Source organism: Trichogramma pretiosum, unplaced genomic scaffold (genome assembly GCF_000599845.2).
Source record: "Trichogramma pretiosum strain Unisexual culture from Peru unplaced genomic scaffold, Tpre_2.0 scaffold23, whole genome shotgun sequence".
In the NCBI taxonomy this organism is placed as follows: Eukaryota; Metazoa; Arthropoda; class Insecta; order Hymenoptera; family Trichogrammatidae; genus Trichogramma; species Trichogramma pretiosum.
Window position 1 is genome coordinate 2,209,083 of NW_019641629.1, and position 17,735 is coordinate 2,226,817.

At 43.7% G+C, this 17,735-nt stretch overlaps 3 protein-coding genes across 5 annotated transcripts; 2 read left to right on the forward strand and 1 right to left on the reverse strand.

Annotated features, from left to right (window-relative positions):
- The first annotated feature begins 85 nt into the window (after window positions 1–85).
- On the forward strand, window positions 86–3,945 carry LOC106649457 (prolyl endopeptidase). The gene is made up of 11 exons (XM_014366890.2): window positions 86–825; window positions 991–1,214; window positions 1,291–1,478; window positions 1,554–1,779; window positions 1,858–2,221; window positions 2,298–2,480; window positions 2,558–2,671; window positions 2,740–2,888; window positions 2,966–3,178; window positions 3,259–3,586; window positions 3,666–3,945. Exons 1-11 carry the CDS (start codon window positions 409–411, stop codon window positions 3,729–3,731), a joined length of 2,472 nt encoding a protein of 823 aa, XP_014222376.1. The 5' UTR covers window positions 86–408; the 3' UTR covers window positions 3,732–3,945.
- Window positions 3,946–5,092: 1,147 nt separating this feature from the next.
- On the forward strand, window positions 5,093–13,209 carry LOC106649459 (protein bicaudal C-like). 3 transcript variants are annotated; one of them, XM_014366893.2, is made up of 10 exons: window positions 5,093–5,481; window positions 5,552–5,988; window positions 6,905–6,972; window positions 9,169–9,238; window positions 9,360–9,439; window positions 9,526–11,068; window positions 11,170–11,552; window positions 11,668–11,905; window positions 11,990–12,109; window positions 12,186–13,209. In XM_014366893.2, the coding sequence occupies exons 2-10, from the start codon at window positions 5,781–5,783 to the stop codon at window positions 12,332–12,334; spliced, it is 2,859 nt and encodes a 952-aa protein (XP_014222379.1). In that variant the 5' UTR covers window positions 5,093–5,481; window positions 5,552–5,780; the 3' UTR covers window positions 12,335–13,209. The 3 variants fall into 3 exon arrangements, with proteins under 3 accessions (XP_014222379.1, XP_014222378.1, XP_014222380.1); XM_014366892.2 differs by having other exon boundaries at window positions 5,584–5,988; XM_014366894.2 differs by having other exon boundaries at window positions 5,094–5,481; window positions 5,584–5,988; window positions 9,526–11,053.
- A 2,420-nt stretch (window positions 13,210–15,629) lies between these two features.
- Window positions 15,630–16,645, reverse strand: LOC106649403 (peroxisome biogenesis factor 2). Its single transcript, XM_014366785.1, has one exon. The coding sequence runs from the start codon at window positions 16,488–16,490 to the stop codon at window positions 15,630–15,632; it is 861 nt and encodes a 286-aa protein (XP_014222271.1). The 5' UTR covers window positions 16,491–16,645.
- Window positions 16,646–17,735: the final 1,090 nt, after the last annotated feature.

Consider the following 17,735-nt stretch of genomic DNA (forward strand, 5'->3'; position numbering starts at 1 on the left):
ACGGTAAAAATTTGGAAATTTGACGGCTCGACCGAGAGATGCCGTTACGGGTTTACGCGCGTGTGTTGTGCAATTCTCTCGCCGCCGCCGCCGCCGCCTGGCCGTAGGCCTACTTATAGACGAAATTTTCGCGATTCGAGGTAAACTCTCTCGTTGTTTGCTTACGGCCGCGTTTCGTCGTACCAAAAGAAAAACAACTGTTTGAAACTCCGACATCGCAGCGAGTGTCAACTTGTCATTATCGGCGCAGCTAGCCAAACAATCGACGGCGTACCGATACAGCAGCAGCGAGCAAGAATTTATAACATACAATCGTGCAAGGGTGTCGTGCAGTGTGTTCCCCCTCTGCAGGTGCCTTCGTGAAAACACACCCCAATAAGCGTACGCAGGGATCGATATTGTCGTCCGATGTTAAAGAAATTCGCGCTGATCGAGAAAGCCGCTGGATCACCGCTGCTGCGAGGACTGATCGTAGCTGCAAAGGCCCGCACCTCCGCGACCGGTAATCTTGGCTGCTGCAGCGGCATTGGTAGTGCTCATCATAACCTAAACTCGTGCCTGCGCATCTCGACGGCTTGTGCGACTCGCGGTGCTGCCAATAAAGCTGACGCCGCCTGCCCCGATCGTCCAGCTGCTGACGAGCGCCGCCGCCGAGCAGTAGTACTCAGACCAGCTCCGACGACGACGACACTCACACGCTCGTTCTCGACCTCGCACGAGCTGCTCTACAATCGTCCGCGACCCCAAGCCGAGCACATGACCAAGTTCAGCTACCCGAAGGCCCGCCGAGACGAGGCGGCCGTCGAGCTTCTGCATAATGTTGAGGTGAGTGGGTGAGTCCGACGCCGCCGCCGCTGCTGCTGTGTTGTTGTTGTTGTGTTGATGCGCCCGCCCGCCTTCGAGCGTGTATTTTGCTTTTCTTGCTGCGGCTGGTGGCTCTTCTTTTTATCCGTCTGACCTACTTACGAGTTTTGTTTGTTTTTCTCTCAGGTCAAAGACCCTTACAAGTGGCTCGAAGATCCCGACTCCGAGGAAACCAAAGCCTACGTAGACGCCCAAAATGCCATCACTCAACCCTTCATCAATGCCTGTCCCAAGCGCGACGCTATTCACGACCGGCTCAAACAGATGTGGGATTATCCCAAGTATTCGTGTCCGATTAAAAAGGGCAGCAAATATTACTTCTTCATGAATACTGGATTGCAAAATCAGAGGTACGGACTTGTGTCCTTCTCTTTGCTTGAATTTTAAAATAGAAATAAACATTTGCTCATCTACTATGTGTTGCAGTGTATTTTATGTGCAAGATTCTTTGGACGACGAACCAAGAGTTTTTCTTGATCCCAATACGTTGTCTGCCGATGGGACTGTTGCTTTAGCCGGTGGAAAATTCAGCGAAGATAATACCATGTACGCTTATGCCTTATCCGCAAGTGGATCTGACTGGAATACCATACATTTTATGAATGCCAAAACCGGTATGCTTAAAATTCCGTATGTATTACTAATTGATCAAAAACCTTGAAATTTTAATTCTTATTTGTGACACGTAGGAGAAAAATATCCCGAAGTTTTGGAAAAAGTCAAATGCTCAGGAATATCCTGGACTCACGATAATAAGGGTATATTCTACTCCTGTTATCCTGATGCTGTTGATACAGCGGATGGTTCTGAAACCAACAAGAATGAAAATCACAAACTACGTTACCACAGAATAGGCACACCGATCACTGATGATGTGACAGTTGCAGAATTTCTTGATCAACCTCTTTGGAGAGTGTAAGCAGTTTTTATCAAGTTTTTTATCATAAAATTCATTGTCACAGCGTAATAATTTTTTTATTTGTATGATTTCAGAGAAGGAGAAGTTACAGATTGTGGGAGGTGGTTAATTGTAATTGCTCAGAAAGAATGTCGAGATAATCTAGTCTTTTTTACCAAAATTGAGGGAAAAGAAATAAATGGAAAACTACCCTTAACTGAAGTAGTGGGGAAATTGGATGCTGATTACGAGTACATAGCTAATTCGGGTACTAAAGCTGTATTCAGAACCAATAAAGATGCACCAAACTACAAATTGATCATGGTGGATCTTGAAAATTTCAAGGAAAACCAATGGGAATGGGAAACTTTGTTACCGGAACATGCCCATAATGTCTTGGATTGGGCAACTGCTGTCGATGGCAACAAACTTTTCACGTGTTACATTGAGGATGTCAAGGTAAGTTATTCATTGAATTTTCATTTTTATTTTAATCATTGAATAATTCTCACAATAGTATTTTATATCATTACAGAATGTATTGAGTATTCATAGCTTAGAAAATGGAACGTTACTTAAAAAGTTACCTTTAGATGTAGGAACAATATCTGGATTTTCTGGGCATAAAAAGTACTCTGAAATATTTTATTCATTCACTTCTTTCTTAACACCTGGAATAATCTACACCATGGACTTAAAAACTGAAGAGACACCAAAAGTATGACTTATCAACTACAGTATTATCATTATCACGAGCTTGTGTGATAAATTTTCTTCAATTTGATTTATTTGCAGGTATTTCGTGAAATCAAGGTCAAAGATTTTGATGCTAGTTTGTATAAAACTACTCAAATATTCTACTCTAGCAAAGATGGCACCAAAATTCCAATGTTTATTGTGCATAAAAAAGTAAGCTTTTAACAAACAATTTATTTATTTTTATGCATTTTTCTCTACAAATTTTAATTTTATTCCAGGATATCGTCTTGGACGGTTCGTCACCCGCTCTTCTCTATGGATACGGTGGTTTCAACGTTAGCATTCAGCCGGCATTCAGTGTAACAAGAACAGTCTTTTTACAACACTTGAACGGCGTCTTGGCTATTCCAAATCTTCGCGGTGGAGGGTAAATTTTAAGAATTTCTAATACCTGGTAATTTATAATCTTTCAAGCAATTACTGATGCGAATTTTCCAAAAACAGAGAATATGGAGAAAAGTGGCATAACGGTGGACGATTCATGAATAAACAAAATGTTTTCGATGATTTTATCAGCGCAGCTGAATACTTGATTGAAAACGGTTATACAACATCACAAAAGCTAACCATTCAAGGAGGTAGCAATGGTGGTCTATTAGTTGGCGCATGCATCAACCAAAGACCTGATCTATTCGGTGCTGCAATTGCTCAAGTTGGGTGAGTCGCTTTGAAAGATACATTTTTAAAGGTAATAGAAATTAAGGAACAAATTATTAATTTAACGTTTATTTTTTCAGCGTAATGGACATGCTGAAATTTCATAAATTCACCATTGGCTACGCCTGGACCTCCGATTACGGAAATCCAGACGAGCCCGAGCACTTTAAGAACTTGATCAAATACTCGCCGCTGCATAACGTCAAAGCTCCCAGCAACGGTGGCCAATATCCGGCAACTTTATTGCTTACCGCTGACCACGACGATCGAGTTGTACCGCTGCACAGCCTGAAACACATTGCCACCCTGCAGCACGAGATTGGCAAATTGCCACAACAAACCAATCCTTTGTTCATCAGAATCGATGTCAAAGCCGGTCACGGTCGTGGAAAACCTACTACCAAAGTGGTGAGATATTTATTCTTGTCAAATATATTTATTTGTCCAGCTCTTTGATAATTATAGCTAATTTTTTATTTAATTTTAGATTGAAGAAAGCACCGACATCTTATCGTTCATGCTGCAAACGCTTAACCTGGAGTTTCATGATTAAATTGTAAATATCCAAAAGTTTGTCACTGCCTAAATTGGCTAAGTACTTGCATCTTATTATTTACTTTCAATAATTTATTGGATAAGAATTTTTTTAACCAAGATTTGTTATTAAAAATTAACGTGGACGTGTGAATTTTTCAATCAAGCTATGGATTGTGAGTTTTTATTTTAAGTACAATGTTTAGAAAAGTATTTCTTGATCGAATAAAATTTTTCTAAATTCTTAAAATAACAACGTGTTTATCGCCGATTACGAGCAAAAAGAAATTCTTTTATCCTGCAGATAACTCTCCGAGCCCAATCGTCCCCTACCTATATATTGGTTATTTTGTCTATCCCCTCTCGACGACGATCATCTCTGCATGCGCATTCTAAGCTATATATATTTCGAAGCCTTAGCTACTGCTGTACAAGCTGGTATGATGTATGTGTCGTTCGCTGCTGTGCGCGCTTGTATGCGTGCATCAGTGCAACGGTGTCATATCATTTTCAAAACATCAGAAATTCCATTGGTGAATTCCAATCTGGAGTTTTGCGAGATGCCGACGAAATCGAGATCGCACAACGAGAGCAAGAAAGAAGGACACGAAGAAAAAGAGAGGCGAAGAGCGTCGTCGCGAAGACGTCGTAGTTTCTGCTGCTGTTTGACAACAAAAGGAGCGCAACGTGATCGAGATTTTCAATTGTCGATCTCGGGTTTTACTTACGTATATATACGTAGCAACATACAGAATTATTATGCGAAAAGGCCATTGACACCGAATGTACAACAATCGTCGCTCGTTCGCGGCTTTTCTATTTCTCTCCGAGGATATAGCAACATGTGTAAATTAGCCAACAATACCGGAACGAGCGACGTCACGCTTAAAGTCAGCTCGAGAGAGAAAGAGAGAGAGAGAGGAACGATCTCGCCCGCATCCAAGCGATCGACTTCATGATTGATATACCTATATATGTATCGCAATTATTTCTCTCTCTCTTTTTCTCTCTATAGCCCAAAGGTCGTCGTCGCTACCGCAATAAAGCCGATCCGCGGCGAATCTTGGCAATGTTTACACCTGCGCGCGACGACCCACGGGGCCGGTCCGCGCTGCTCGCGAGATCATACGCACTTACACACATACGTGTGCGCACATTATGTGTGTTACAACGGCGCGGAAAAATATTTTGGAGAAGGTGAAACCGCTGTGTGTGTGTGTACGGCCTATAAGAGATGTATTATTACGTACAGCGATACGCGTATGCGTGAGTGTGTGTTATCCGCGGCGCGTGTCCCCCGCGGCCGTTCACCGGCACACTCACACACGCGCGCGCGCGCGTCGAAAAACGATGGCAACTACACGGACAGAGAGAGGATAGAGCCGATGATTACCGTATTGGCAATATCAGTGCGGCATTTATCGTGCCGTCGGTGAGAGCCAACTACTCACACCGGCCTTGCGGTACGAAAAACGCGTTCATATATATCAATTAAAAGTTTCAATATATAAAAATAATTTATATAGACTCGGTTTCTTTGTTTATCGTCGCGTGTCGCGTTCAAAAACGTTTAGCTTGTAAAGCAAATTCTCAAAAGGAGCACGCGCGTGAACGAACCAGAAAGAAAAACTTCGGAGCGAGCGAACGATGTTTTCGTGAACAATTTTCACCTCGTCGTTGTTGATTTCTTGTTAAAACTTTTCATCGTTAATTTGGATTCTCTTCGTCCTTTGCTCGGCGCGGCCGTCGATTCGCTCACTTCTGCCCAGGTAAATTAACTCTCTCTCTTTCTCTATCAAATCTATCCGCTTCGAGACAACTTTTTTTTATTTACAAAAGTGGTGTTGTGCCCGAAACCAAAAATTTTGCAGCTGAAACAGTGCGACGGTGTAACGCTTAACAGAGAAAAGAGAGAGAGAGAGAGAGAAAGAAAGAAAGAGAGTCGCACACGACGACACACACTTGGCGTAGCCGTGCAATCGTACACGAATCATCTGCCAGGAAGTAGTAACGCACGAGATTAGAAGGCGAAGAGGCGCACGGAGCAGAAGAAGAAGAAGCAGCGAAGATGCGTCCGATCGAAGCGTACTCGAAGGAGCGATGCATGTCGGAGACGTCCGAGGGCACGACGACCACGGCCACGTCGTGCAAGTCGAGCCTCGACAACGTCGACGAGCTGCGCAACCTCGCCGCCGTCCTGGGCATCCTCGATCCGGAGAACCTGCACCAGGAGCGCTTCCGGGTGGATCGCCGCAAACTCGAGCAGATGCTGCTGGGTGAGTTTTTTTTTCGTCTCTCTCTTTGCCGATCTCGTTTGATTTCGTCGCGAATGAAATGCAAAAAAAAAAAAAAAATTGCCTCTTCGTGTGTGTGTGTGTGTGCGTGTGTTCGAGTGTCTGTTTGTCTCTGCGTGTGTGCGTGTGCCCAAGTGTGAGTCGCGGTGCGCGTTTTTGTGTGTGTGCGCGCGAAAGTTTGTGTGGCTCTCGGTTAAGTCGCGAATCGCGAACTTACGAAAAATCTGAGTGAACTTTGATCGTTAAATGTTTGTAAATAAGATCACACGTAGCGTTGAACGCGGAGAAGCTTTAAAACCCGAGCTCCGAAGAAAGTGTCAAGGATCCATCTCTACCGGCAAATTTCGCGTCGGGTCTACCTCGGTGCAGGTGTACGCGTCGAGAAAAGTCGTCTCGAATTTTCCGAAACTGTCGGGAGAAATTAAAAGTATCCAGGACATCGACTCGCAATTCGTAGCCCGCAACGTGTATTTATATTCATTTCTACGTGTGTTCGGCTCTCTCCTAGTCTCAGACGCTCGGCGAGCTTTTCTTCCTTTTCGTATATACGTATTACAGGCGCGCACACACACATACACACACACAATAAGTACCGGCACGCTTCCTTCAATTTCGGGGGTTACTCGGTGTCAATGACCAGAGACACGCACAGGCACATCCACGGCCGATGTGTACATTTGTTTATCCGTATAAACTCGTCATATTCTCGTGTACAACATAGATACTGTCTGGGCCCCCGTATTAGCCAATATATCGTAGCGTCGTTTACAATTGTACACGAGGCCTCGGATATACCTGGACGAGTACAGCCCCGGCTACGACGTTACCCCGATTTTCTCCTTTTTTCTTTCGACATTTTTCCAAGGCCCTGCGTTGATGCTATATGTTTTCTCCATAGGCCAGCTGTACAATCCGTCGGACGACAGCAGCCCGGTGACCGACTCGGCTGAAAGTTTCTTTTCGAAGGTGAGGATATCAGTTAGCCGGAGGAGGCAGCGAAAGCACAGCACACACGTCTGATAATGCTTTGACATTTTTCTGCGTCTGACTCGTCTCTCTCTCTTGCTTGCTATCGAAAGAACGAAAGAACGAAAGAAAGAAAAAAAATGAGCTCATGATTCATTTATCGATTTTTGTACGGAGTTAAACGTCGGTGACAGGTGTACAGACTTGTCTCTCTCTTTCTTTTTTTCCTATTGTAGCTACACGCTCGCTGGCGGTCGCGCGATAGGTGTGGCGCTCGATCGGCACAATCGTCTAATCTCTCGGATCTCGGGCCAATCGAACGCGTATTTGTTGTTTCTTTTCCTTTGTTTTTTTTTTTATTTAGTTTTTCGTCTCGCCTATATACCGACGCCGATGACGCCGTGCCGTGTATGTCACCGTGTCACGTGCTGCCGGTCTGCCAGGCGCTATCCGTCTCTCTATCATCTCGCGCACGGCGAAGAAAACGACGTCGAACGCTCGGCGTCGAGAGGTGCTCTGTGGTGGTGGTGGTGGTGGTGGCGGCGGTGGAGGAGGGCTTTCGAGCTTCTATATCGTACACGCATCTATCCCCGTCTTTCTCTTCGTATGCCCCGCTTTCGTCGATGCATATATATCTGTATATACACGCTGTGCTCCGGCTAGACTTGTTTTAGAACCGACAAGTGACATACGTAAGCTTACTGCTACTGCTGCTGCTACTGCTGCTATACTGCTATACTGACACTCTCGTGCATGCGCAAAATTTTTCTCACCGATCGCCATTCTACTTCTCGCTGTTGTTTTTCCGCATTATAGCATACTCGCTTCTCTGGACTAAAAAAAAAAATAAATAAGAATAAGCTGCTGCTGTACTCTTTGGTTCTCGGTTCGGAGCTGATATGTGCGCGTTATTTGTTCGTTTGATTTTCGTTCTTTACGTGGTTTTCCCGACAGCGAATCGCAGCACTGTCGCCGCCGCTGCGAATGTGCGTGTGTGCTCGTCGTCGTCGTCGTCATCGTGAACCAAGCAGCTACCACCAGCTCCGCCAAGCCCATTAATCACAAATGGGCAGGACAAAAGGTCGAAGGGACAAAAAGACCGTATGGACGAGCATCGTAAGTTCAATAACTCGGTCGAACGATCGTCGGTTTTTAACGCGAGAGAATGTAGTTATCGGCGATCGTCTCGCCCACTCGCACACCACTCACACACGCGCTACTCGTGTTTTCTTATCGGTTGACGTAACAGCAGCAGCAGCAGTCTCGAATATATACATAGCATCGGTAGCCACGCGGACGGTTCGCTCTCCGCAGCGGGAGGGGGGGAGGGGAGGCCGCTGAAAAAACGCACGTGTCTCGCATCTCGCGCATACTATACCTCGTATCGTCTCGCGATAATGATTCTTCTTTCGTGCCCCGAGTATCGATGACATTTTGTTATTATTTATCGTCGACGAGCTGTCAAACTTTTCGCGTCGCAAGCTCGCTCGCGCCTGTACGCATTACCGAGGCGGCTCGGAGTTTCAGCTTTACGCGGCCGGTCCGGCGAGTCGCGCGTGTATTTATATATAATTTACCACGAGTGCGCGAGATCTCTCTCTTCCTCTCTCTCTCTCTCTCGGAGAGCTTGGCCTGGCGTAATTTTACTCACACGCGCCGCCGCGTCTGTATAATATATGTACTCGTCGGTGGCGAATTTCGCGAGCGTCGAAAGAGCCGACTGCTCGCTCTCGTACTCTCTTACTCTCTCACACTATCTCTGCGTATGCGCGTGTATTATATATAAATTTGCTGCTCCCCGCGTTACATTGTGTGTATACCTGCACGGGGAGAGCTGCGGTGAGACTTCTCTCTCTCGGACTCGACTCTAATTTGGAAAGAGCCGCTGCTGCCGCTGCTGCTGTTGACCGCTTCGTTTCTCTCTCGCTATCTCTCTCTCTCTTTCTCGCGTGCCTGCTCGGAATGTACCCCTCCGTCGATGAGGCACGAGCACCGGAGCACGTCGTTATCGTACACGGCTGCAGTTTTCGCAACGCACCCCCGTCGCGCGATCGTATATGAGCGAGCGTAAGAGCTTTTTTCTTTCTTTCTCTCTTTCGTTGATTTTTTCCTGCTGTTTTTTTGGAGACGTGGGCGCGAGCTTACGCTTTGTTGCTTCGACATGAAATAAAAAATCATAATCATCAACAAAAACAGGTGATGGACGAAACAAGTACGTACATTACGTGGCCGTCGCGACTCAAGATTGGAGCAAAGTCCAAGAAAGGCAAGACCACCTTTTTTTTATATACAATAAATATAACATACACACTTAACAACTGACACTTGAAAAGGCCTCCCAAATTGTATCACCGATTGATCGATCGATCTTTTGCGCTCCTCCACAGATCCGCACATAAAGATCGCCGGCATGGAGGAAAACATTCGCCTCGCTAAAGAGAAGATCATCCGCGTGCTCGACACCAGGGTATGTATGAAAAACAAAAAAATTTTTTTCAACTCTCGAAGCGACTCGTTCTCATTCGTTGTGTTTTTTTCCTCCCTCCCAAGCAGCAAAACAACCGCGTGACGATGAAGCTGGACGTGAGCTACACCGATCACTCGCACATAATCGGCAAGGGCGGCCTCACCATCAAGAAGGTGATGGAGGACACGAGCTGCCACATCCACTTCCCGGACAGCAATCGCAGCAATCACCAGGAGAAGAGCAATCAGGTGTCGATCGCCGGCGACATCGAGGGCGTGGAGAAGGCCCGGGCGCGCGTGCGCAGCCTCACGCCCCTCATCTTCTCGTTCGAGCTGCCGGTGATGGGCAGCAGCTCGCAGATCGCCGCCTCGAGCAACAACGCCCTCTCCAACTCGCCCTACATCACCAAGCTCCAGCAGAAGTACAACGTGCAGGTGATGTTTCGCACGCGGCCCAAGCTGCACGCGACCCTCGTCGTTGTAAAGGGCTGCGAGTGGGAGGTGCACCAGGTCAAGGAGGCCACCGTCTATCTCATCCACCACATGTGCGAGGGCCTCGCGAGCTCGATCCAGGTGCAGATGTCCATGGAGATATCGCCCCAGCATCACAGCACCGTTCTGGGCAAGCAGAGCCAGAATCTCAAGTCGATCATGCAGAGCACCGGCACGCAGATCATGTTCCCGGACGCGGGCGATCCCAACATACCCTCGCTCAAGAAGAGCAACGTCACCATCACCGGCAACATACACAACGTGTACCAGGCGCGCCAGCAGCTCATGGGCTCGCTGCCCCTCGTGCTCATGTTCGACCTGCCGGAGAAGTCGCTGCAGGCCACCTCCCAGGAGGACCTGCAGAAGCTCATGCAGTCCCTCGACGTATTCGTCAACATGCGCCACAAGCCCAAGCAGTCGACCCTCTCGATCGTCGTCAAGGGCATCGAGCGCAACGCCAGCAACATCTACGAGGCGCGCCGCCAGCTGCTCGGCCTCAACGAGCCCAAGGTCATCGCCGACATACCCGCCACCTACATAGCGCCCAACGCGATGAGCTACCTGGGCCAGGCCGCCGGCATCGGCCTGGCTGCTCCCGGCCTCAACGGCAACAACGGCAACAACGGCTCCAGCCAGCAGGGCCCGACGCCCGGCCCGCAGCTCGGCGGCTTCGTCATCAACGAGACGCTCCCGAGCGGCGCCCTGGGCTCGCCCTCGTCGCAGTACCTGTCGCCGGCCGCGGCCGCCGCCGCCGCCGCAGCTCTGCAGCACGCAGCCGCCGCCAGCGCCTCGCCCGCTCACCAGGCCAGCAGTCTCAATTTCCCCCACTGGACCCTCGCCATGCCCCAGGCGTCCTTCTTCTCCCCCACGCCGCAGTTGACGCCGAATTTCGGCTACCAGCCGCACCTCAGCCATCTGCTGTCGATGCAACAGCAACAGCAGCAGCAACAACAACAGCAGCAACAGCAGCAGCAACAGCAGCAACAACAACAGCAGCAACAGCAGCAACAACACTTGAGAGAAGCGAGCAAGGGATTGATGGGTCTCGGTAATCAGCAGATGCACGCCGCTCTCAACGGCAATCTGCTCAATGCCACGCGAAACAGCTTGTTCACGACCGACAGTAAGGACACCAACTGTGAGAGCATTTTCAATGAAATCACATCTTTTTTTTTTTTACATTTTTACTCTGTTGCGCCCTCGAACTGCCTATTTGAATAACGTCGATTTGATTTTCAGCCTTCTCGTCGTTGAGCAGCAGCGTGTCAAGCTCATTGTCGAGCCCCTCGATCAGCCCGCGCAACGTCTCGCCGATCGATCCCACCTCGGACATGGGCAACAACTTGGATTTCTCGAACGTATTGTCTGAATTAACTCAGCAACACAATAAGCAGCAGCAACAGCAACTGGCCAGCAGTAATCTCCAAACTACAGATGTTAAAAAAACCGATTTGACTGACTTTGCCTCATTGACATTTGATTTTGAGCAGAAGAAGCTCATGGCCATCAAAGCGATGCAAAGCAAACCCGATGTGAACAATTTCCGCATACCGACGTCGGTTTGGTCGGGTTACGGCTTCAGCCAGACGTTGCCGCAAATACCTTCGACGACCAACGATGTCGTGAGTCTCCTGGCGCTGCCAATCCTTCTTCTTTTTTTTTTTCTTCGTTCTCACGCTCGTCGATTGGAGCGACCTTTGCTAATTGTCTCTCTTTTTCTCTCGTTTACGTGTGCAGGACGGCATCAAGCAAACCTCGTCGCTGTGGAAGGACGCGACGACGTCGTCAAATTCGTCGTCGACTCAAGATTACGGCGTCACCTCGACAAAGGACGAGACCGTCTCGAACAAAATAAGTGGCGTAGCGTCGAACTACATCGATAACACGTCGAGCTATCAGCTGAAAAAGATCACGGGCCAGCAGCATACCGATTTAGCCAGTATGCTCACCAGCGTTGGTCTTGAAAAATATATACGTCAGTATACCAATTGACTTTTATTCTTTTTTTTTTTTTTTTCGTCTAAATTATTCTTTATCGGATTTTTTGTTTTTGCAACAGGTCTGTTTCAAGCTCACGAAGTCGATATGGCGACTTTCCCCTCGCTTACAGAAGGAGATCTATGCGAGATAGGTATATCTGCTTGGGGTGCAAGACGAAAAATTATGTTATTAATTTCAGGTAAGGACGGGAAATACTTTTCGACTTTTTTCGATAAAACGATTCATTAATTTATTGATCTTGATTAATCTTGCAGAACTGAATAAGAGGACTAGTAGTCCTTTCTCCGGTAGCGCGGCGCCAGGAGCCGAGCGAAAGATGTCGGGATTGTCATCGTCATCAGGCTCTTCGGTCACTCCGCCTACGCCGATTCGCAAAAGTAGTCTGGAAGGTTCTACTTGGTAAAAACTCGACTTTTGATTTTGAGAAACTGGAGAAAACAGATAGAAAACCCCTCCAAAAAAACACGTATAACACTTTCCGATGACTATATCCTCAACTGCTTTCTTAATGGAACAAACGAAACGAAAAAAGAACGATTGATTGCAGCGCAGAGATTATAAAATAATCGATGCGATATTCATCTCCCTTTACTATGTTTTAACGATGCACATAGTGCTCGTTGATAAAATACTATGCCCCCTCTCGAATAAGACGCTAGTCTAAACAAAAAACAAATTATATGTAATAAGGTGTGTGAGCGATTTACGATTTTTTTTTGTGTAACAATTTTTTTCTCTTTTTCGCTCGCATTAATTCTAAGTAACCACTATATAATACAAGAAGACTGCATTAAGGCGGTGAGTATATATAGTTAGCCAAGTAAGTTGAAAAAAAAATTAAATATTTATATGATGTAAAGTCGAGAGATCAATTCGTCGATTTTGCTTACGAATCATTTATACGTAGAATTAGGCGAATAATTTTGTGTTTGGTGTGATACAAGCTGCTTCCGAAATAGCACCGTATCCACAGATTTACTGTAAAACGAAAATAATTTGATGAAATTGAACTAGAGCTCAACCAAAAAGAAATTAGGGAGATTATTTTCGATATTGAATGCAATGATTCTCGATTCGTCGAGAAACTATTTAATGCAAAATTTATAGGAAAAAATACTAGAAAATAAACTAAGTGAAGATAAAGATGCGGGTGAATGAATGAATCAGTGTGAAAAATCTCTTGCTCTGCGGCGAGAGACAAGCTTTGACTCAAAATCATCGTCATTTAAAAATTAGTACTAAAAGTCAATAATGGAGAGAGATCGAGAGACCAAGAAAGAGAAAGAAAAAAAGAGAGGAAGAGATACAAGGTACGAAAAAAAGAGTATGTATTAAAATATGTATATAGGAGAGAGATATAGAAAGAGATACAGACAAACAGAGTTAATATGAAACACAGGTGTTTTTATGACGTATCGATGATCTAGTTATGTTAAGGCGTCAGCGCTGGCGCGTTTTGTCTGTGATGATGATAAAAAAAATTAGTGATAGATAAAAAATTTATAAAAAACGAAATGAAAAAACCAAATATTACGAACGGTATCTCTTGGTAGATTAAAACATATTTAATGACGAAATCAACGAAAGTGAAGCGTCGAAAGAACAACTGTGTTCCTGTACTACTGTGCCCTCTCGATTATAATATCCATATATATTTTTCTAAGTTAAATGTATATCTAATTTTTTTAACTTTTTTTTTCTTTTTTTTTGCTTACTATTTACTATAACTTCAAGGGAGTTGGTGTAGTTGACCATGAATAATTCAATCCATGAAACGGTATTGTTATTACTGTTTCATAATTATGATCATGATGAAAAACGATATCCTATTGCCTTTCATTTGTGTTTTGAAACGATTCTAATACGATGTGTATAGATAATATATAATATATTTATTTGTGATATTATTCATAATACTTTTTTATGAGGTTTGACGCAGCGCTGCGCAAAAAAAACATACAGAATCTTGTAGAAAATTGTACTTAAATATATAATATAGAAAAAACGCGTCTCACGAATGAGTAATGAATGAATAACGTTCCTTGGCCAAAAGATTAATCATGGCCAGCTACAGGAGCTCGCCTTTCTTTTTTCTAATAATTTTTTTTTTCACTCGGCTGTTTCTCTATACGAAACGTCGTTTCTCGATTGCATTGACCATCGGCATTCATCATTGTTGAAATTTGAAGAAAAAAATAATCTATATCAATTGTTGATACGATGATCTTCGACTTATCTTTTGGGTCAAATCAAATTTTCGTTATCGATGATTAAGCCGGTATGAATTTTTTAAAATAATACAATATATTAATATAATTATGTAGGTGAATATAGTCTAATTATATAGAAACTTTTAACAGGACCCAAGTATGCTCTTTCTCATCTCTCTTCTTTTTTTTTGCGAGTCACTTTTCTCAGTCTCTTTATTTCTCTGGCGCTGTGAATTTATTATAAATAAATATGTAGATCTTTTCATGAAAAATGTACGCGCATTAACACGCTCAGCAAAAATTTATATTTATACATATATATATTTAATATACCGATTGTTATATGAATTTTAAATTTATTTTTTTTTCAAATTTTTTTGCAATCAATTGTAGCATTAGGTATGGCTCAGTGCGGACGATTGTCTCGACGGTATACATTTTTTTCTTTTGAGTGGTTCATGGAAAATTGATCTGAGTGTGAATGGTTAATTGTTTTGTCGAGCATACCTAATGTCTGATTTTACCGCTGAGGGTTGTTGACTAAGCTTGTACAGTTTTAAGCGTTATTGTTGTTGAAGTAAATTGAAATAATTATCAGAGTATGTTTTTTTTCAAATCTAATCATGCGTTAACTATATTGTTATGTAGTATATATCATGAAGTGTTTCAATGTGATTGTGAAGGGACGTACTATGATTATATCTTCTTCTCAATGACTTGTTGTAAATGGTGTGAAAAATTTAAATATGCATTCATGCTTGAATTTAAGCCCCTTAGTTATAAATATATATATATGTGCGTTAAAGGAATTTGAATGAATTGTTATAGAGATGTATACAGTGTCATTTTCCTTCAATTTGCATGCTAGTTGATTATTTATAAGTAATGAAAGAATGAACTTATGAAACGAGATTTGCGTTGTTGTACAAACTATCTTAAAATGTTTGCAATATAAATGCATCCACCTGGGACTAAAGACTGCATAAGAGCCACAATATTATGATACTTAACATTAAATCTAAATTATAATATTCAAGATTTAAAAAGCTCAAGTTAATGACACTATTTGCTCTAAGCAAAGATCATGACAAAAATTCATACATGATCCAAGAATTATTAACAAGTTTCTTTTGTGATTCGATATAACTAAATTACATTATCACGCTTTTCCCTTGGATAACAATTTCTACTTATACGGTGAAGTTAGTTTATCGATCAGGGAAATATTCAAAAACCCGACAAGTAGGCAAATACAATTTGCTGTGTAGAACATTGTGGCTCTTATGCATGTGCATAATGAACAAGCAATATGTAACATGGAGTAAAAGCATTTTACAAGACATAATACCGATATTTTTTAAAGTTATATAAAATTGAATGAGATCATTAATAGCTCTCAAATTTATATTATTGGTTTCATAAAACAAGAAAGAAAGCATTTTTGTAATACTATTTTTAATAAAATTGTGAATTTATACAAATTAAGTATTAAATATTCAAGTGAGTTTTCATTTCGGAATGATACAAAGTTTCTTCACAAATAGGACACTTGTAAGGATCCGACGCGATGAACAGTCCTTCTAAGCAGTAATAACAAAAAACATGGGCGCACCCAGCCCACTTTGGAAATATTGGCACTTGATCGCAATAAGCACAAACTGAATTTTCACTTAATTTACAAGAGAGCACGATGCTCTTTTCCTTTCTTTTACTCGACCATATATTTCTCCAATACTTTTGGATTCTTCTGAAATCGATCATTGGTATGCTAATGGTGAAAAGTTCAATGAGTCCGTGCCAAAGTAATTCTCTGGTCATGTAAGAGTATCCTATAGAACGAGGTTTATTCCTGTTCGATGACCGATTGTATATACCTAAAAACGTCTCAATTATTCTAGGTTGATTACCCGAGCCCAAAAAGCGTAACATCCACAAAAACTTCAACAAGTGCAAGAAATTATCGATTCTCTCGGCGTAATCTTTTATCGCGCTCGTTCGATAGGCAGGCGGCAGTCTTGACGAAATGAAATTTTCATCGACGAGACGCTGCCTCAAGTAAGTCGGCAGAACCAGGGCCAAGAGCCAGAGAATGCTGCTCTTTCGGCCGAGCTCGTCGTACGACAGGCTGAGCAGCTGCTGCCCAAAGGTCGTGCTGTTGGCATTGAGGGAGTAATTCCAGATGAGGCACTTGACGAGCGCGTCGATCTCCGGCTTCCACTCGACGATCTTGCCGGGCGCGAAGTACTTGGTTATCTCGTCGAGCTGGCTGCGCAGGACTTTGTAGATCTCGTGGTCGAGCTGCACCGCGTCGATCTGATTGATCCGCGAAACGAAGGTAGGGTTCGGCATTGCTCATCGAGAACAATCCCGAGATACATTCGAGATCCTATACAGTCGTGGGGCAATAATATTTGCAACGACTCTCATGCTTTGAGGGAGCTTGACAGGTCTGGCGTCTGCTCGATGTTGTTGTAGCGCGATGACAAGCACGATTTAACGTGCTCGGTGCTGCAGTTCTGGAAGCGACGGCTGCGTTTCGCTGGCTGAAACGCCATCTGCCGTGCTGAATTCATAATGCCGATTCTGCCTTACCGATGAATTTTTAAAACTTTAAATGCTTTTTTTTTAATTATTTCGTTCATTTATTCAACATTTTGCAATCAAGCGAAGTGTTTTTTTTATCCAAGAATTGAGAAAAGTGTCAAACTCGCGTAATCGCGTTGAAATTTCAATGTGATCGGCATTTCCGAAACAATTACTCGAAAACGTCGAATCTCTCGCACTTGTCGCGTTCAAAACAAAAGCAGCTAAACGACTGCCCAGCGTTAATATCAACAGCTAATAGACCAACAATGACGTGCTCAAATTTCTCTATAGCTCCTAATATATATTTTGCTCAGCTTCAACGCTTGCGATGTGGAAAAACTTTTTAGCTACCAAATTTATTTTCCAGCCTTACGTTTAACGTCACCATTCATATTTTGAAAGCATATAGTGATAACTTTCATCTCGATGAAGTGACCTGGTAATAAACAAATAAAAAAACCGAAATTCATTCCTTTTAATTTATTTATTTAAATGACTTTGAAAATATAAAACATTTAATTAAAAAATACAGCAAGAAACTCTGTAAAAATGATCACTGTAGTTGTGAGCTAATGCCTGCAGCAGCCAAAAAAATATTATATAAATCCTCGTTCGTCAGATGCTCGTTGATCATGTCACAGCAGAGATTCGGCAGTAGGTAGCCCGACAACTCCATCAGAGCATCCCGTGCCCAGCGACGGAAAAATTTTCTCGACGTTATCTCGCAGAGACGGAGAGCACAAGCCTCTGCGTGCGTTTCAGGGAGATCATTCAATTTTTTTGAACTCACTAACTCGAAGTAATCCCTAGGAGTGAGTTGTTTTTCAGCTTCTTTTGGTTGTAACTGGATCAGGTCGTAGAACGACAGATTCGGCTTCACCATTATCTCTTTTGCTTTGCTCGTGAACTCCTCGTCGTCGCACCAAGGTTTTTCAAGAGCGGACGACTTGTCGAACCACTCGTACTTGGCGAAAAGTTTCATGATGGCCAGGACGCAGCTGTGGTTCA